The sequence below is a fragment of the Xiphophorus couchianus genome, chromosome 6 (genome assembly GCF_001444195.1).
Source record: "Xiphophorus couchianus chromosome 6, X_couchianus-1.0, whole genome shotgun sequence".
Classification (NCBI taxonomy): domain Eukaryota; kingdom Metazoa; phylum Chordata; class Actinopteri; order Cyprinodontiformes; family Poeciliidae; genus Xiphophorus; species Xiphophorus couchianus.
Window position 1 is genome coordinate 4,312,597 of NC_040233.1, and position 21,162 is coordinate 4,333,758.

The 21,162-nt window shown below is 40.8% G+C and overlaps 1 protein-coding gene across 1 annotated transcript in view; it reads left to right on the top strand.

The window, feature by feature from the left end:
* Nucleotides 1–14,908, top strand: part of LOC114147212 (BMP/retinoic acid-inducible neural-specific protein 3-like) — a 46,372-nt gene extending 31,464 nt beyond the window's left edge. The window contains exons 5-7 of the mRNA XM_028021808.1: nucleotides 3,286–3,522; nucleotides 9,152–9,374; nucleotides 13,616–14,908. Coding sequence (XP_027877609.1) covers nucleotides 3,286–3,522; nucleotides 9,152–9,374; nucleotides 13,616–14,741 — 1,586 coding nt within the window. The 3' untranslated portion in view covers nucleotides 14,742–14,908. The remainder of the gene's footprint in view (nucleotides 1–3,285; nucleotides 3,523–9,151; nucleotides 9,375–13,615) is intronic.
* The last annotated feature ends 6,254 nt before the right edge of the window (nucleotides 14,909–21,162 follow it).

The window sequence follows — 21,162 nt, forward strand, 5'->3', positions numbered from 1 at the left end:
GTTGCAGGAGTCCGGCCCTCGAGGCCTGGAGTTGCCCACCCCTGCCTTAGCCTGTCACCTTTCACCTACCATCTACCTCCAACATATCAGTGATGTTTAATTGCAGTTTTATAACCTTTTACACCATTTCAAGTTCAATGTCAAAATCACATTTATATCACATTTATTTTCTTTAGCTTCTCTGATTTAGCATTCATTTATAATTTTATAACCATAACTTATATCACATTTATTTTCTTCAGCTTCTCTGATCTATCATTCATTTATGATTTTATAACCATAACTTATTAGTTACTCTTATTATGATCTTAATGTGAGTTATTACAGATGTTTTTCTGAAAAGAAACCAAGAATAATACATGATTCTAATTATTTACTACTAAAGTTACAGTTACTTGTTTTTCTTGTAAGTGTTCCCACAAATATAAGTGTAAGTATTATTACAAGTAAACCAATATTAATATAAGTATTTTACTTTGAATCTTATCAAATTACTCAAAATGTTTAGATTTAATTTTTTAAACTTTCATGCTTTAAAATAAGGAATAGTCTCAGCTATTTTTATAAATCTGCAGGCTGGAAACTTACTTCGTCTTTTTCCAGGAAACCTGCTTTTCCTGTTTAATGACTCTCTCTGACTGACTATGAGTTCTTATGATTAGATAGAAAAAAGTAGAATTAAAGCAAAGTTTGCATGAGACAAAAACAACACACACAACCAGAGTTATTTTATTGACACTTAAGTCTACAGTTGGGCCTTGATGTCACTTGAGTGATTCATTTTAAAGATAACTTTATTTATTATTACTGTTAAACTAACTTCATTGACACTTAAGTCTACTGTTGGGCCTTGATGTCACTTGAGTGATTCATTTTAAAGATAACTTTATTTATTATTACTGTTAAACTAAAATCTCCAGCATGGGGAAGTGGGATGAGCTCGGATTTTCTTGACAACAGGAAATTAATAATGGATGCTCCAATGAATTATTTGTATGCTTCTTATTACTAAATCAGTATCAAAGCATTTAAATCAATATTGAATCAAATTGTGACTTTCTTAAACAACTGTTTGCAGCTCACATATTTTGAACTGTTTGTCTTTCGGTTGAGTCGTACAGGCTAAATGTCACACTTCGTGTTGGAAAAGATTTAAAATGATTACTGGTCCTTGAGATTGCTGTAACGGTGAAAGGCTCGCCACGATTAGCATTTAGTGTCAGCGTTATGCCTTTCTTTTGTTGTATTAATGCACATTTTAACAAAACACTTGCTGCTTTATTCGCCAGAGGGGGAAAAAAAAAATGAGTGTAATTGTCTGCGTGCCTCCCTCCGCTCTCACTGGGAACAAGTCGTGCCGTGTCAAGCCATCTTGTTCACCATGAAGGGTGCAGGCAGAATAATCCCCAACGCTGTAAAAAAAAAAAAAAAAACGACCAAAGAGGCTTATTTTCCTAAATGTCAGAGCTCTTCTTTAAAGGACACCTGTGATGCTCTTTTTGCTTCTGTGATTGACCCAAACCTGCAGCACATCAGCCTGTAAATTTGTACTTCCCCACGAGACCCTGTACCTTAAAACTTTAATCTTCTTTTGCTTCAACTCGGATGTGCACGAAGAGATGACTCAAAGAACATAGTGTCCTTTTTTTGTTGGATCAATTGCATCATTGGACTAATACACATGTGATAGCATTCAGGATAACAGCATGAGGACCTGCATCACACCTCAAAACCAGGGTTATGTTGGTGGGTATTATATGACATGACAAAAATTCACGGGAAAAATGTCTATTTTTGGTTTGGTTGTTGTTTGCTGCTCTGTAGTTCAGCAGTCATTGCTACACTTGTGTCTAAAAAGTGAGTTTTATGTCAAGAGTTGGAGGTTTTTTTCAGCTGCTTTTCATCATTACAGCTGAGAGCTAATGAAATCCACAATTCAATTCCTCAGATAATTTGAATATTACATAAAACCAAGGCTGTCAATGTTAACACTTCAACACATGCAATTAATCTGAAAATTTTAACTCATTATTATTACAATACGCAGGGATGTGCTGTGGTGGCGCAGGGGTTAAGCACAACCCACATAAGGAGGCCTTAGTCCTCATCGCCTCTGTCGCAGGTTCGATTCCCAGCCTGGCGACCTTTGCCACATGTCTTCCCGCTTCTTTCATTACCCACTTTCCTGTCAATTAACTATCAAATAAAGGCCACTAGAGCCAATAAAACCTTAAAAATATATATATATATATATATATATATATATATATATATATATATATTACATTACGCAGATGAATCAAGCTCCCTGTTTTTAGAGGTGTGCCGATCGATCGGCCACTGATCATAATCACCACGGTCAGAAATGTGTGTGATTAGTGATCTTCAGGCATGGTTAGTTTGAGACAATAAAATATTTTCTTAAAAATGTTTTGACAATGTGCATACAGTGGCGGTTTTTCATATAGGCTGTATGGGCAGTTGCCCAGGGCAGCATCAGGAAGGGTTGGATGCCCAAGAACTGGAAAATAAAATTGATCTCATCTGTAAGATGAACAGGTTTGCTGCTACTTGTATGTATGCATTGTGGAGTAAGTACCTTAGTAGCTGTTGAATAGTGGGAGACTACATTAGCTGCTTTCTGCTTAAACCCCCTCCCAACAAAAAACAGACAGATAATTTCTTGCATTTTAATTGGTTGGGGTGTTTCAGAAGGGAGAGGCTTATCCAGGGCACCATTCCTGCAAGAACAACTGCATGCATATTTAGATTTTAAGCTTGCAAAGTTAAGCGTAGTGACTAATCAGGATTAATCACAGTGATTAATTTGATAAAGTTTAACAGTCGGTTAACAGCACTACATAAAACCAATAAAAGATTTGCTATACAGAAATGAATAGCGGAATCAAAGTGGGCATCCGCCTCAAGCGCAGCCTGTTCCTTGTGCACCTTTTCAACTACATTTTTCCTCCACTCAAATTTCCATTTATATGGCTGGATACAGGCAGCCCCTTCATCTGATACCCTTTATGGAGACCTGTTACCTCGTCAGTCTTCCCCTTGATTGAGTACAACATAACAAGTATGAAATACCTTTTAAATGAGTTTTATGTAATATTCTGGCTGAAAATCTGAAGGGGGATTTTCCACCTTGTGTATAATTATGCTATGTGAGTTGCACTTTTTGACTTACTGAAGTACATTTCAATGCAATTGTAATTCAGTGACATGAAAATGTGCTAAAATGTGTTTTTCTCCATTTCTTCCGTCTCGGACCCCCCTCAGGGTTGCAGGTGATCCTTCCTGGTTACCTACAGAGCCGTTTCATTCAGGCGGCCCTCAACTACATTGGCTGCAAGTCAGAGGGACAGTTTGTCTGCCGCAACAATGACTGCTGGTGCGAGTGCGGTGGGGACTTCCCTCAGTGCAACTGTCCTCACTCTGACCTGGACACTCTGGAAAATAGCCTGCTGCACATCAGAGATGCGCTGAGGCTGTCCAACAAGGACTTTGAGGAATCTGGTGAGCAACAAGTTCATTTTGACCCTTCCAAATGGAAGCTGAAAATGTCAGCTTGAATTTGTGCTTTTAGTGCTGGGGGAGGAAAAAACTTGTCTTTTAAGACATTCCTCTCTAGAGTTTCAAGCGAAGGTAGTCTCTTTCTCTGACAAATAAAACGAATTTGTACCTCTAAATATGAGCTCAAAAGATTTTTTTTTTTGCATTTTTTCTCCGTAAATGGATTCTTCAGTGACCATAGCGATGGGAGGCACTGTAGACTCTGAATTCAAAGAACAAACAATTAGCTTTCAGTGATTGATTTGATGTTTTAGGTGCTTAGTTAGTTCCTAAAAAAATCTATTTGTTTAGTCCAAAAGTGTATAAGGAGTCCGTGAGCAAAAATAATGAACATAAAAATATGTTCTCTGACTTCATAAAAGGGGAAAACGAACCACCCACTGCAGTGTAAGTTATTCTTACACAGAAAAAGAAATATGACTTGCAGAATTGTGCAATTTGTTAGCTCCGACACAGCTTATTCATATTTCTTCTGTTTCTGCCTCGTGAAACAAGATGTGAGAGCGCCATCATTTTTTTCCAACTTATCATTTTTACATAATGAAGAGTTTGAAGCCATAAATCATTTATTCCCTACATAACCGAAAAGATTATCTCTGCATACTGGCAAAAAAGCAGCAAGAGAAGGCACAAAGAAAGGAGAGAATCAGATTGATACATAATGGGAGCAACGCTACATAAAAGTAGTAGAATGTGGTAAATTGTACTGAGGCTGCGACATCAGCCTGAATGCCTTGAGCGAGTTACACAAGCTTGAGGAAAAACAATTACGAAACAGAAAAAAACTGTCTTTTTTCTTTTTTTAATGAAGCGAGACAGTGATTCAGACATCCGTCACAATTCTGTAGTCTCCAGCTCATGTGTGCCTGGGAACTGGTGCGCCTTGCTGCTTGACAAAGTACAGAGCAAAGCATGTAACATGTCAGTTTCCCAGATCAGGACTTCAGTAGTGGTTTTGCTGCCCACCGAAACATGCTTGTTTGATAGGGCTGTGTTTTGCTATTACCAATTACACTTCTGTCTTAACCCAGGTGCAGAATCCCGGATGAGCCCCCAAAAAGTGTAGAGGCTAAAAAAAAATCTGCATGTTGCTGGACTTTTGCAAACAAAGTTTCCTGAAGTCTTATTTAATGTTTATGTTCATTTTTGACAAAAAAAAACTCAATGAAAATGTTTTTTTTATTGTGTGTTTGTTTTTCTTTTGCTTTTAAAGAGAACAATAACTGGAGTGAATAAAAAAGTCGATTTTGAATTAATTAAATATTTAATTAAGGGGGAAAAGAACCCTTTTTTGATATGGAAATTTTTTTCCCCTCTCATTTCAAAGTTATGATTAACCTTTTTTTTTTTATTGGAAACCTGAGTTCAGTTGAATATTGCCAGACCACTAGAATCAAGAAGTCCCTTCAGTAGAACCTGTCTGACAACATCAAATAAGCAGACATGTCTGAAAAAAGCATCTTACCCGGATCTAAGAAAATTCAACAACAGAACTCGATGTCAGTCACGTCTGTCCGTCTGGAAAGGGTTACAAAGACATTTCTGAGCCTTTAAAAAACTTAGTCACTAAGTTGCTCTGAGTTTCCAGTGAACCACAGTGAGAGCCATTAACCTTTAATGGAGAAAACGTGGAACAAAAATGGTCGACCAAAAGATAATTTCAAATGAACAAAATACTTTTGACAAAGGAAAAACGCTCCAGGGGGAAAAAAACACTTTTTTGATTTCTTACAGGTCTTAGTCCAGGATGCCTTGCATTACTTAATGAAACGATGGTTCAGTCATACGTTTGTGACTGACCTACACAGTAGGTCAGGAGTGTCCAAAGTGTGGCCCTTTGTGGCTCTTGAAATAATTTTGTTTGGTCCCTGACAACAAATCAAGAATGCTAAAAAGTAAAAAATAAATAAAGATCGGCCAGCAAACTATAAAACTCATTTGGAAATAGCTTTCCAAATGAGTTTTGGATCTTTAATGATATATATAGATTTTATAAACATTTTATTTATTGTTGAGCATGTAAAACTAAAAAAGAAAGAAAAATCAAAAAACAAATTTTTGTAGTTGTAATTAAATGATTTTGTGGTCCAAAAGTAGTTAAAATTAGTCAGTTTTGGTTCCTTGGGCAAAAGCTTTGGACAAATGAAGGCCTTTGAGTGGCCTAGTCAAACTCTAGTCTTAATTGACACATCATGTCTGGCCTTTAACAGGCCATCAATGAACGATCCAAAATTCCAGTGTGGCTAAATGAAGTCATTCAGCAAAGAACTGGTGGGCCAATATACCTCCACAGTGATCATTTCTTCCCCCCCCTTCATAAATTAAATCATCAAATGATCTCTTCCTCTGATGATCTGAAACATTTATGGGTGGAGAGAAAAAAAAAAAGGAAAAACCTAAAAAAATTATTAGGCTAAAGCAGTGACTCTCACATTTGAGATCTGCTGTTCAAGTTCAAAGAGAGGAAAGATGAGCTTTGCCCGCCTCCAAATCTGTAATAATGCATGATTAATGGCTTATAGATTGCAATGTGCTTTAATAGTTCATTTCTCACTGCAGTTATGGATCCCAGTAACACACATAGTCGGAGTTTTATTGTTTTTAGTTGTGTTCATTAAATGGAAAGCGTCTCTTTGGACCAATTTGGATTTAATTTAACACTTTTTTATATATTGTGATAAGTTAGTGGTCATGAGTTTAAACAGTTCAACAATGCAGGTTTGCAGAGGAGACATTTAAAATAAATTATGCAGCAAACCCGTCTGACCCCAGATGTACAGCAGCCTACTGTTCTCTCCTCATGTATGCTTATATACTTACCCTAACCCTACTTAGTACAGTTTCTCCACTGATAAAATACCAAAAGCACAGAATACCTCATTATTCTTTTTCGCTTTAATATTTAAGTCAGTGCTATACACACAGTAGCATCATGGGAATGATTAACAGCCTTTTTATTTTCTCCACACAACACTTTAAAATATTTACATCTAATAAATACCTAACAAACAGCAGCGCCCCCACCATGGAGCCCCAAAATGTTCGAATCGTTTTGTGTCTTCTAGAGACGGAGCAAGTTGGAGCTCAAAAAGGTTATTAAAGAGGACCAATTATGCAAAATTTATATTTGCACGTTTTTGTACTTCCCACATGCTTTAAGAAATCACCTAGACATTTTGTGGCAATAAGTTAACGTGTTTTGGTACCTGGACAATGAGTCGTTTCAAAAACCTTCCGCTTAAGTCAGATTCCACTGGCGCTGCGCCGTTAACTAGCAACCCCAGCCGAGCCCAGCCAGTCACCTAGCAACCCAGCACTTTCGACTGCTGGTTTTATCGCTGCATGTGCTGTAAAAAAAAAAAAGTGTTTGTTGACTCACCATTCAGAAAACACTTGCTGCATTCTTGTGGGTGTGCATGAGGCTCCACTTCTGCTTTTCAAAAATGTACGGTTGTATAATTGCACATCTGTCTGCAGTCATTTTCACATGAGTGTAAATGTTGAGTTGGGGGTGAGGGGACGTGGCCAACAGTAACTTATTTGGATTTAAAGTGACAAGAGGTCCTAACACAGTTCATTCTGGAAGGAGCTCAAAATAGACAGAACTGAGCATAACAATGTAGAGAACATGTTTTGTATAGACATTTCCTAACCTGTTCAAGAAAGCATAATAAGTCACCTTTAAAATTGATTGGAGAGAAATGCAGAAATGTTCATTTGTACTGCAGCAATAATACCATGAGAGACCGGAAGAACTGTCAGGGAAAAATGTGTTTCTTTGGCACTTTAGACATGATTAACATGATACAAAAAGAAAATCTGCTAGATGGTCTTCATGGTTTTCATACAGTATACTGGTAATTATTAGAGACTTGATAAGGAACAATAGAACGTGGGAACATGCAGAAAACTTCTACTGCTGGTTTTATCGCTGTGTGTGCCGTAACAGTTACAACATAGTTCATATTTGGGAAGTAAAAGGAAAAAGATACATAGTTCTCAGTGCCATTATAAATTACCTAGTCAGTATATAAAGTATATTGGTCAGTTCTTTAATAATTAAAAAAAAAAACTATTTGAGATTTTTTAAAACATAAGTTTTTAAAATGAAATGATTTCCCGATAAACCTAACAGTAATAATGAAGTTTTAAAATATGTGTTTTATGTGAGAACTGTTCTACTTTTGGGAGCGCCATATTCGCATGGATCCATAAACAGCAGCTTAGTGTGCTCATGCCTTTTGCTGGCTGTGTGCTGATAAGGTGGGGAAATTATTGATGGTTTTTCATCCTCCTCAATAAAACTCTTTATGGGGCGCCACATGGCTCAGCTGTAGAGCAGCTGCACCATGTGCACAGGCTACAGTCCTCCATGCAGTCGTCCCCGGTTCCTTCTCTCTCTGCCCGTCTTCCTGCCCAGCTGCTAAAGAAGAAACGCCACTAGAGCCACAAAAAAAACCTTCAAAAAGTTAAAACTCTTTGTAAAAATGATTCATTTGGAAAGTAGAACTTATTGGCAAAATGTGTAAACTAGCAGCTGTTTGCAATAGGTCACTCACAATTAATGTTTGTGAATCAATGCATCCTCCAAACTTATTCAACCCCTTCCTGACCAGCATCTTTCATTTTTAGTAAGGCATCCTTCTGGTGTCAGCCTGCGTTTAGCGTTCCCTGTGGCTTCGAGCTGTAATGCTTAATCCTTGGTTCATGTAAAACGCTTCAGTCAAAAAATGTGTCATGAAGAGAAAAAAAAAAAAAAACACATATAAATCACAGCTCCATCTGAACTATGAAAGACCTGCAACTTTTAGTCCGGAAACTGCGGGGCCTTTTAGGCTACGTTAACAACATACAGAGAAAATTATGTTTTTTATTAAAGAGAGTGGAGAATAAATGTGCAGCAGAGTACTAGGCTCACATTAAAACGTTTGTTTTTTAAAAAGAAGCTAAAATTGCGAGAATAAAGTCATAATACTATGATAATAAAGTCATAGAATTATGAGAATAGTCGTAGTATTACAAGAATAAACTCATAAAATTGAGAGAATGAACTTATAATATTACGCGAATAAAATTGTACGAGAATTAAGTCGACATAATGAGGATAGAGTCGTAGTACTACAAGAATATTATGATGTTATTCTCATAATACCATGACTTTATTCTCCTCATGTTATCTTTGTATTTTATTTTTTCTCAATATGGCCCTATCAATAACGCAATACGTCGTATGAATGGAACCGAAATCCAGAAATTTTTATAAGAGTCAGAAAAATTAAGGCCAAAACGTTATGAATACTTTTACAAGGCAATGCTAACACCGACACAGCTTTCTTAGCCGGACGCTGTTGCTCGTTTTCCGACCTGACCAGCAAAGGAAATATAAATATATGCATAACGTTTTCCTCCCTCTGTGCTGCGGTTTCTCCCGCTGTTTAGCCGCTCCATTGTGCCGGGCAAACAACAAAGGATGAAGTTCCTTTTTTCTCTCTCTCTCTCTCTGGATGTTGTTAATTTGTGGGTTTGTAGCCACAGGCCGAGTTCATTTATTCATTTCCCCTCTTCCTGCTAGAGGAGTTCCGAGGCTTCGTTGGGAAGCTGCCAGTCCACTACGCTGTGAACACATCTGTCGTGGAGCACTTGTGGCGCACGGACGGCGGCCTGCTGCAGCGCCATAGGCAGCTGGAAACCAGCAGCAAGCAGCTCCTGGCCAGAGCCCGCCGCACCACTAACAAGCTCTTCAGCCTCAGCAGGAGGTGCCGAAAGCCGCCGAGGATTATCCTGCCGAGGCCGAGGTAAGACACGGGACGGCTGGGGGGGGGAACAAGAGGGAAGGGATGCTTGCGTTAACCCGAGCTGCTCCCCGGAACCCATAATTACCAGAATGATTTATGCGTGAGGCAGAGAGAGAGAGAGAGGAAAAGAGAGAGTAAGCAGCAGAGCGAGACGGCGCTTATTAGAAAGCACTTGAGGAAAAGTAGCCGGCAGAGAGCGGAGAAAAGTGCTGACGGGAGCGAAGCTGCTTCCCCAGCCAGCGGAAGACAAAGGAACTCGTCTGGCAAAAAAAAAATATATAAAAAAACCACAACAATAAAACACACATTTCTAACCATCTGCACAGAATTACTCTAAATATGTCATCTTAAAATTTCTTGTGAAATATTTGATTCATTTTATTAAAAAGTAACTGTGTTCCGGCTAGATAGATAAGTTAGCCATGTCACTCTCACCTGGATGCTCTCTCTGTCGCAGAATTGATGGCTCTCTTATCAACACTCAATACTGAAAGCCATTTCTGGCAGGAAAATTAGCTAAAAAATGCCGAGCCCATCAGTGTGCTTCTCATGTAGTCCTCCTGGCTCCTCTCCATCACACTCTGACAGCAACTCTGCTTCCAGCTTCTTCTACTTGTGGAGATTGAATTGGTTTGGCCTATTTTTTAATTTTTATTGTCATCCACAATTTACATGTTCTTTTTCCACACAAATTGTTGTTTGCGTTCTTATAACTAGGCCTGCTGGACGATGAATTATCCCACAAGTTACTGCGATAGAAAACAATATTGTTTGTTTGGAGACTATTTTCAAGTCACATGATGGTGATGGCATATTAATGCATTTCTCAAAGATCAATAAACTTTCAATTCTGATGAACGTTTAGCACTGGATCCTTAAGATACTTTAAATATCCACAATAAATAAACAACAGAAACAAATAAAATGAATTATGAAGCCTCTGTAAACAAAATTGCCCTTTAAAAAAGAACGAGCTAGTTGAGACTAAAGCACCAGACTGAAGACTTCAGTCATCTAGATTTTGGTAGAAAGAGAGAGAGAAAAGAGAAAAACAATAAATCATGCAAATGGAAAATTATGGAGCTCGTTTCAATTCGTCATGTGATTAGTTGATGTATTGCTTACTGCAACAGGCCTGCTTGTAATTGTTTTCTACCCCCTTTGGACGGGATGTGCTAGCTTTTATTAATCCAGTGGCGCCTGAATGTGTTTTATAACTTCCCCCCTTTTTCTGTTTTTGTTGATACTCTGCGTCGCCATGAGCACTCGCTCACCCCTCCAGATGATTGAATTCAGGTGTTCCAATCACTGCCACGGCCACAGGTGTATAAAGCCCAGCGCATCGGCATGCAGGCTGCCGCTAGAAATATTTGTGAGAGAATCAGTCGCTTTCAGCGGCTCGGTGGATTCCAGTGCGGTGTCGTGATCGGAACACTGTCTGTGCAATAAGTCCAAATTTCCTCCATACTAAATATTCCACAGTCAACTGTTGGTGGAATTATAACAAAGTGGGAGTGATTGGGAATGACAAGCGCTTACAAAGCGGAATGCCACTCAAAAGTCACTAAGCGAGGGGTTCAGCTGAAGTTTCTTTAGAGAAAACAGATGCAGACCTCCGAGCTTTCTACGGCATCCAAAGTAGCTCTGAAAACTTTCATGGGATCTGTTTTCTTCCCCGAGCGGCTTACGTGAACAAGTGGAATGCAAAAACGATACATGAATTGCCGCGAGGTAGCCCACCACTGGACTGTAGAGTAGTGGATATGTGTTCTCTGGAGAGAGGCCTTTACGCCTTTCCGTTTAGCTATCCAACAGCTGGGTCTGGTTGCAACAGTTGCTAGGAGAACAGTAAGTTTGGTGCAGATGCAACTGTAGTGCAGGGGATGTTCTTTCTTACACAGTGTCCAGGCATCCTTAAAAAGTTATTAAAAAAAAAAAGTCCTAAATTAATGCATTAAAGTAAAGGCCTTACAATGTCTTAAATTCATTTTAAAGAATGTAAGTTGGACTTATAAATGCTTATCACAGGTCTTAAATTTGGACTTTTGACTCATTACATTCAGTGACTCTAGGGGGTCAGGAAGTACCTGCTAATATACCCTTGCTATTCAGCCAGCTGGCTTTTTTTTTTTTTTGCATCAATCATGGATAAGAGCAAATGTACCACCAGTTGGCTGAACGATGTTCGTTTTTACCGCAGACTCATTTCTGTTGCTAACCCTTACGAGCCAGCAGGACCCCCAACCATTCTCAATAGTGATCATGTTTTCAGTCTTAAATTTCATTCAAGCTGGCATTACAAAGTCTTACATTCGACTCGCTGAAATCTGCAGATATCGGACCAAAAGTTGCAACATTTTGATGACTTCATATATATATAAATTACTGAACTTTAACATCAGAACATAATAGGGTGAGCCCCTAAAGGGAATCCATCTCGAATGTTACTTTTTATGGTGAAAAATTGATATGGCAGCTTGCAAAGTGAATAGGAATAAGCCCAAGAGCAGTAGCTAGGAACTCTAACAGACTTGCACACTACCCAGGGATTTAATAGCAAGCCCAGTCTACCAGTAATTGGCCACAGTGGACTGTTTGTGACCAAAAATGGTAATTCAAAACACAGAAATTCTCTGTGTTTTGGTCCATGCTGTAGTTTAGGCACCAGTTCCAACCAGCAGCGCTTCTCTAATGGTCAAATGTCACTATAGAAGACTCCATATCAGTAGGCCACAAAGTGCTTGTGTTAAACTTGACCACAGTGAATGGAAGCAGCTGAAAGTCAACATTCTCTTCACATAATCAGTCTGTGTTTTACTCATGATGCTCCACCTTTATGACTGAAATGTAGCCAAAATGGCATCTTAAGGACCCCAAACTCAAACTGTCCATCTACAGTTTGTTTTCTCACACATTATTTTTTCTAAAAAAAAAAAGTCAAATAATTTGCCTGATTTTACTGGGCACTAAGAAAATTAGCTAAGACTAGCTACTTATTGTTCACAAACATGTGTATTGCATTAAACAGACATTTGGAGAGAACCGGTCTTATCTATATGATGAAGTGATCTGTGGACATCAGCAGGTGTTTTGCTCAGAGGACACATAAAAAACATATAAATAGTAGTATTATCTTTTTTGTTTCTTTAATTTGAGACACTTCATGCTCACAAACAACACTTATGTTTGCCTCAATGGTCTGGCTGCTGACCCTGCTAGAGCTTGTTGCTGCTATTGTTGTGGTGTGAAATTTGTTGTGTCCTTGTCTCACAACCAAGATTCAAATGTCTTTATTATCCTGGGACAGGATGTTTTTCTAACAGAGAGACGGTTTTCATGGCTGACGAGACATTTGTCCTCTTTACCTGTCCACTTTCAAAAATTCCGTCCACTTTTCCTGTGTAGAATTTTGGGGGACCTAAGATCATCCTCCATCTTTTCGGTGATGTCAATAGGCAGACATACATCTATTTGACATGTTTCTGTTTCTAGGCATAAAACAATACAGATACAGCAGAAACCAGATATTCACACACATCCACTGATGTGCCTTGATTTACCTCCAATGTGTCGGTTACCGTATCAGAAGTTGATGGAAGGAAACCCAACTGGTTTGACGCAGATCACAGAGTTTAAAAGACAGTCATCCCTGATACAAATGTATGTCAACTTTTCAATTTGAAGAAAGTTACAAAACAAATTCTAAAAGAAAATGTCCTTGCCAAGTTTTCTGGCATTTAGCAACTAGAAATTAATTTGGTCATTCTAATTAAGCTAAAACACGAAAGGTTTGGTCTGATTTAACTTTAGACAGGAAGAAAAAAAAATGTGTTTGTCTTTTTATACAGTTTGTCAATATCTGGTTTTAACCGTATGCTAGTGTTTTTCTGATTTAAAAACGAAAGTCTCCAAAAGTCCATCCATCCATCCATCCATCCATTTTCTGTTCACCCTTGTCCCTAATGGGGTCGGGAGGGTTGCTGGGGCCTATCTCCAGCTACGTTCCGGGCGAGAGGCGGGGTACGCCCTGGACAGGTCGCCAGTCTGTCGCAGTCCAAAAGTCCAAATTTAAAAGCAATAAATTTGGACTTTTGGAGACTTTCATTACAAATTTCTTTGTCAAACTAAATGCCACTTCATGGGGCTAATAAATGATTTTATTATTCTAATGGAGCCAGTAGAGCAGCGTGGCGTCTCCAGACCCGATGCCTACTCAACCAGTTTGTCGTCTCTCCCCACAGGTCCCTGCACTTCTGGTTGAACTGTGCTCTCTCCACGCTGTACTGCAGCGAGAACAAGCAGGTGGGCGTTTACAGCGAGAGGAGCCGCAGCTGCTCCTGCCCCTACGACCACCCGCCGTGCCAGGGGCCGCTGCCCTGCTCCGTGGGCGACGGCCCCCGCTGCGCCTCCTGCTCTGCCGAGAACCGGACCCGGTGCGCCGGCTGCAACCCGGGCTTCACCCTGACCCAGGGGGCCTGCCGCCCCGCCGTGCCCGACCCCACCGACCCTTACCTGGGCATGGAGAGCGACAGAGACCTGCAGGACCTGGAGTTGCGCTTCCTGATGCAGCGCCGCGACCCGCGCCTCGCGCTGCACGGCGTGTTCGTGAGCAACGACGTGCGCATCAACACCTGGTTCGACCCCTCGTGGAGGAAGAGGATGCTGCTCACGCTCAAGAGCAACCGAGTCAAATCCAACCGGGTCCACCTGCTCCTGGGACTCGCCCTGCAGTTCTGCCTCACCAGGAACAGTACCCTGGAGCCCACCCTGTCGCTGTTCGTCAACCCCTTTGGGGGCAGCCATTCTGAGAGCTGGACCATGCCGATCGGTCAGCACGGATATCCCGACTGGGAGCGCACCAGGCTGGACATCCCGCTGGACTGCTACAACTGGACGCTGACTCTGGGAAACAGGTGGAAGAGCTTTTTTGAGACCGTCCACTTCTACCTGAGGAGTTACAGCAGGGACTCGGCGGGAGGGAGCAAGAACGCGAGTCTGTACAGCGATCCACCTGAGGACCCGGAGCCGTCCAGCAACGTTGGCTACATGAAGGTGAACAGCATGCAGCTGTTCGGGTACAGCGTGCACTTTGACCCCGAAGCCATCCAGGACCTGATCCTGCAGATAGACTACCCGTACACTCAGGGATCCCAGGACTCGGCCCTGCTGCAGCTGGTGGAGCTGCGTTACCGCGTCAACCGCCTGTCTCCACCGGGGTCGCCGCACGTGGACTTGTTCGCCTGCCTGCTCCGTCACAGGCTCAAGCTGTCCGGCGCCGACGTGGCGCGGATACTCACTGCCCTGCAAGCTTTCAGTGCCAAACATCCAAACTACACAGAGTACGAGGCGAATAAGCTGTGCAGCTAATGGCCTCGCCACGCAATGTTTTTCTTTTTTTACTGTTTTCTCGGCACAGACAAGACTAGTATCCACGGGCAGCAGGATCATATTGTGTCATGTGTGTGGTATGTTGTTTACGGCTGTGCTGTACATACACAACGTGCAATTAAATTTGATGGGTTTTTAAAAAAATATTTTCAGTTGCAGATTTCTGGAGCTCCTTTACAAAAAAATATATATATTCAAAAAAATCATCTTCATATACAACGCCTTTGAAAAGTATTCACCCCTTGAAATTCTACCCGTTTTGCCACGTTATCTCAATATTTGTGAGTTTTATTGGGAAATCTGGACCTTTTCTATATTTTTCACTATGAAAAACTCTAAAAATCTGACATTAAAGTGTGTATCCTTAAAAAGTCTTAAATTAGTGTCTAAAATTAAGGCCTTAGAATGTCTTAAATTCCTTTTTTTTTATTACTTTGACTTTCAATATGTTAATCACAAGTCTCAAATTTGGTCTTTGCAAATATTCTATCTAACAAATTTGCACTCAGACGTCTTTATTGTGTTCTGCGACTTGAGACGGTAGAGGCTACTGCTAACTTACTGCTAACATACCCTTGCTTGCTGGCTTTTTCACACATATATGTAGACATGTATTGTTTGTTATAAGTGAGCTAACCCACTCAAGACACCCTGAATATGTGCCTTGATAGAAAATACCGCGGCTTTTTCTGACAAATATCCTAATTTTGCTCGTAAAAAAAAGAAAACCCAGTCCAAATCTTTCACTCACTCTCAAATGAAAAACAACGTTAAGTGATGTCAAGATGACCGAAGTTCTTTTTTCATCCCCCACTTAAAAATCATATTTTATGTAAGAAATCGTTCAAAAAAACTGAACTGGCAGGAAATTACCAGGACACATCTTAGATTTGTCATTAATTGTGTGAACATTTTGGTCAACATTAAACAGATTTTTTTACTGGAATTTAAGTTTTTAACTTAATCACATTTCTGTTAATCCAAAACTGAAATTTTCCATAACTCACAAACTTTGCTGTTACTTAAAATCTTGAGTATTTTTTACATTATATCTCCTCGCATATTCACAAACTCTAATGTTATTTTAAAGCTTGTACATTTCCAAAACATTCAAAGTTTGTATTATATATTAAATATAGTCATTATAATGGAAACATGCTGTGTTCTATATTAAATAAATGGTTAGTTTGTTCAGTTCAAAGTAAGAAAAAACACTGACATTTGAATTCCTAACATAAGTGAAAACATTCAAGGGCCGTGAATACTTTTCCAAGAACTCGGTAGTTTAACACTTACAGACTCTTCTCTGGATAATCTTTTTCATATAATGGATCATTTTTTCACACGTAACAAAATCACATAATGTTCAGATTTTATTCTCCCTCCCCCCCCACACACACACCGTTCCTCTCCGTCCCACTTGAGAGTCTGAGTGGTGTGTGTGCTGTGTTGTTTTTGCCCATCTGGAACCTCAGAACACAAGGTCCCCATTCTCCATTCAGCGAGCGGCATCGCCACTGATTACTAAGTATATAGTGAGAGGAAGGAGGGCTGGGAGTTGCCTTCTTTGGTTCCTCCGCCGCCCCTGTACGCCATTCACAGTTACTGTGATGGATGAGTGGGGCAGCTGCGGAGACATGCCCGGCATCAAACAACATCAGCCGCACAAGCTCACCCGAGGGTTGTCGGCGTCGGGAGCCCACAGGGCAGCCGCCGTGGTGCTGCTTTGATTGGGCTGGCATCTAGGTGAGCCCGACCAAACGTAAGATGTGCCTTCATCGACATTCGCCGCACGCGCTTTCTCCCGAGATTGAAGACGGACACAATTTTCTCTGATGCCGCCATTCCGAATGAGCGGGAACGAGGCCACGAGGCGGGCGACGGGTGTTTGGATTGTGAGATGAGCGGCTCCAGAGCCCACACGCTCATTTACTGTACGATGCGCCCGGCCGGAGTGGCCATCTTAAATCGGTTTACGTGGCAGACGATCGATTGTCGGGGCTCGAAACTCGAGGCACCGACTTCATTACAAGTTTTAGCACCACTTCCAACAGGCTGCTTTTAAGCTTCGGCATTGATTTTTCAGTGTTCAGTGGCCGGTTTTCAGACACAGCTCTGTCTCCAGGCTGTGAGCCTTTTTATTGAGTTATCAAACATAACACGAGTGTTTGCTAATTTAGTCCGCTCTCTGAATAATCACCCTTTATAGTTCTGTTTTTACAACCTGACTGTCCCCCCCTCCCCCTCATGTTCTTGTTATTTAAAGTTTGTAGAGCTGCAGCTGGCATATTCAACCAACTAAAAAGTTTTGCACCGTGTTTAGAAAGGACTGCAGGGGAAAAAAAAAAATGTTGGAAAAATCTGGACCGAATCCCAGGAAAGGGTTAAGTCCTTGGGTTTAATAGGGAGCATCTGCTGTGCTTTTAAACCTTTTAAACAAGCAAATATTCTGCATCTGGGCATGGAAATGTGCTGCAGAGTTGTTGGAAAGGCTCCAGAGCAGCTCTGCCGTGCTGGGAAGAAGGGAATAAGAAACAGTGGGAGCGGAGCTTCCATTTGGAAGGCAAATACGGGTTTATAGACGCTCGCCTCGTCCCCGCTAATCAGTCTGTAAAACGTTCAGCTTGTTATTGGTTGTTGCTGCTTCGCAGGGCATCCATTTTCACTGACTCGCTTTCAGGGTCACGGCACAGAACACTGCGAGAGAAGCTGCGTCGATGAACCGAACGGCATAACTAAAACGCCCCTTCAGCTGTCGAGCAGGATTGATTCGTTCTTTTGTGCTCGCTGCTGTTCGCCACAAACGTTATCTCCAAAACGGGAGTTTATGCAAACGAGCTGAATGACCTCTTAGCCCAACACCATGATTTATTTTTGGAAGAACAGTATGGTGCGGCATTTGAAAAGTTACGCAGTAAAAAAAAAATAAAAATTTACAGCAATATTTTGGTTTCTTTAGCCTGTGGGTGTTTATATTTCAGAGTCGTATTTTCGCTGTTTGTCATAAATATATGAATGTATTCAGTAGTAGAGCGGCTACTGAAGTTTTTAACCCGAAAAACATAACAATTCATTTTCATAGAAATAATTTTCTCTAATGAAAGCAAAAGCAGGAAGCCTTAAACTTTTCATATTTGCTAAATATTTAGCTTGGACCTAAATATTTAGTACGCATGCTAAATATTCAGATATCAGCCTAAACATTTAGATGAACACTAATGAAATAATTCCCAAACTATTTTGCGAGCTAAATATTTAGTGTTAAATTTAGCTTAAATTATTAACTGATTAATAATCAATTAATAATTTAATAATTCAGTGACAGCCAGGTTAAAGTCAGTGACTCGAAGCAATCTGTCGGCTTTATTTAGTTGGGAAAACATTTTACAAATTGGCAAAAGAAGCTGATCTTGACTGCTTCGTTTTGCCTCTAGCAAAATACTAAAAAAAAAAAAAAAAAAAACAAGATAAAAAACCATAATGACTTTGGTGGAACCGATTTGACTTTTTATCAGATCAAGAAAAGAACGTAAACTCTCCGCTGGATGTCGCCGAGTTGACCCGCCCTCCGCGAAGAAGCCATTTAATGCTCCTGCCTCCACGACAACATGCATCATTATCCTGAAAAACGACCAAACGTCCTCTGAACTGATGGGATGAGAAAAACGATATTCTGCCTGTGTGATTCCTGCAGAGGTAATGACTGTCAGCCGCCGTGCTCCACCTGACATGCACGTACATCATCCACGACTGTCAAAATATGCTCGTTACCTTCATTTCTTTTCATGTTGCACTGAAAGTGGCGTCAAACGCAAATTCCAGCACCATCGCCTCGGTCAAGGAATCATCACTGAATCCCACTTTGGTTCAGTGATCCAGTCTTCACAATGGAGGTAGGTTTCATTTCTTTCAGGTGCTTTTTTTCCCCCTGTCAGCAGCATTAGCCACTTTCACCAGACATTTCTGTCAAACAGCTGAAAACCAAGCCTCTCTTTAAAAGCCTCTCTGAGTTCATTAGCCACCAGTGGAGCTGTCCCACACAGACGGAAGCTCTCGGAAGTTGCGGAACCGCAGGAGGTTCCGCGATTCTGGCTGCTCTGAAGCATAAAACACATCAGCGATGTCGAGGAACAGAAAGAAGAATAATTCTGCCTCCTTGTAGATTGTTGCTGCAAATTTGCTTTAAACTGCTTCAGCTCGCTGCGTAAATTTGGTCGTCTGTGTACAGAAAAAACAACAACAAAAACCAAAACATTTCTATCTCTTCCACAATAAATAATTTAGTTTTTCTATAGCTGCAAGTAAATCCAGGCTATAAGGGATTAGGCCACACTAGAGGCATCCGGATGTCTTTATTAACACTTATCGGACGTGGTGCTGAAAGCGTGCGGTCCGATGTGTGGTTCTGGTGAGAACTGCTGCGTGTCAAATGTTTCACAGTGTGGCTCCTGTAGCCAGCTGGCAGGCCGTCTGCTGTCCACTACATCACAGCCCTTAGCAGCACAGCTGCCTTACATGCGCTGACTGTTGCAGGTTATAGTTGATTGGCTCGGTGGGTTGACTTCAACCCGCCTACCCACTTTAGTTCTTTCTGAAGTCACACAGAAACACTCGGAGGACGTCCATGACCCAGTTTGAATTTTTTTGTATTTCATTTGTCTTTAAAAAGTTCTTGTTCTGTTTCCTTTAGCGGTCTCTCCCACACTTCACTCGAAATGTAGAAATTGGCTCTGATTTCCGTCACAAATGTGCTCAAAACTTTGTCAATATTCCACTAAAATTGGCAAAAGAACATCATTTCACAAATATGCTGATTCCATTAAATAAAAACAACGCAATTCTATTTACACGTGAATACGTTTGCTCATGTGATAAGTCGTTCAAAAACATGCAACTACTTCCTGTTGTCTTCTTCCTGGTTTTCACTCTTGTGACACGACAAAAGGCGTTTCCGTTTTGCGAAACAAACCAGTTTTTATTCGGCCAAAAAAAAAAAAACACCTCATCCTAATGCCGAAACATTTTAATTTAAAAACGATCTTTTTTTTTTTTAATTGCCAGGTTTCCATTAAACAAGTTTATTTTCGAAATGTCAGATTGCGTAATTATAGGCCCAATAGAAACACGGCTACTGACACTGTCGTTCTCCTCCCCTTCCTTCTCGAGGCAAGGCCAAGGTCGAACTGTTTCGCTCAGGAGCCTGTGGGTGTGTTGTGAGACTGGTCGGAAGTTTGCGGTCGCAGTTTTTGCAAACATCTTCAACTAGTCCGCTTCCACTACCTATGCGTTTCTCAACGGGGGCGTTTAGAGGACGGCAGGGGACGCTGGCAGAAATCTTTACAAAAGGTGGCGCTGCGATAAACTTTACACCTTAAATGCACAACAATGCAGGTTTAGACTTTAAGCTACTTGCTAAAACTGTGTTGTGTAACATTAAAACCTGCCTGGCTGCAACTGTATCGATGGCGGCTCTTCTTCTCTTCAGTGTTTGTTAGCTTCTCTGGTAGCTTCACCGCATCAGTTCAGCGTCACACCAGCTGATGACGTTGCTGTGATTCACTTGTCTGGTGTCTGATTTTCAGATATTTTATGTTTTATTGAGGATTTTTGTAGATATGTCTCGCTGTGATCATGTTAAAGCAACTTATATTAAAAAGTGTTTTAACGTCCATCTGGTTGCTGCCCGCTTCCATGGAAGGTCAACGGAATATCGCCCTTCTAAACGTAATGACTAAAATCACGATGCCCTCACTGTGTATCCCTCAGAAAAATGAACTAAGTTAAATCGTCTTTAAAATCCTTCCATGGGTGATGCCACGATAGAGAGCGTTCATTTTCTAGAGTTAACATCGGGGCTGCATGTGATCCGGCATGAAACGTCAGGGCTGCAGCCCTTTTGAATTTCAATCATCAGAATACCGGGATTGTTCCCGTCGATTTAAAAGGTTCACATCGGTCTGCTTTTCTCTCCGTCGATATGCTTCCCGACCGCGCGCCGCACCGTAGGGGGTAAAAAACAAAAACGACGCGCACGTTGCACAAAACTCTGAAGCAGGAGAACCGGGACGTAGAATGGAGCGACAAACTGGACGTGAATCGGGGATCAGAGAATCCGGTGGCGAACCGTGACAAATCAATATGAGGGACAAATCAGGTGAAACGCTTGATGATGAGGCGGCACAGCAGGTGAATGACATGATGAGTGAAGATCACCGGTGGTGATACACGATCGATACACGATAAACTAAAACTAGCAACAGGAAAGAAACTAAAGAGGACATAACAATAAACCCAGAGAGGACAATACTAATCAAAGAAAACTAAACAGGAACGAATGAAGAACAAAATGCAAGAATAAACTAAGAAACTAAAGTAAATACAGAGGAATAAACTGGTATGG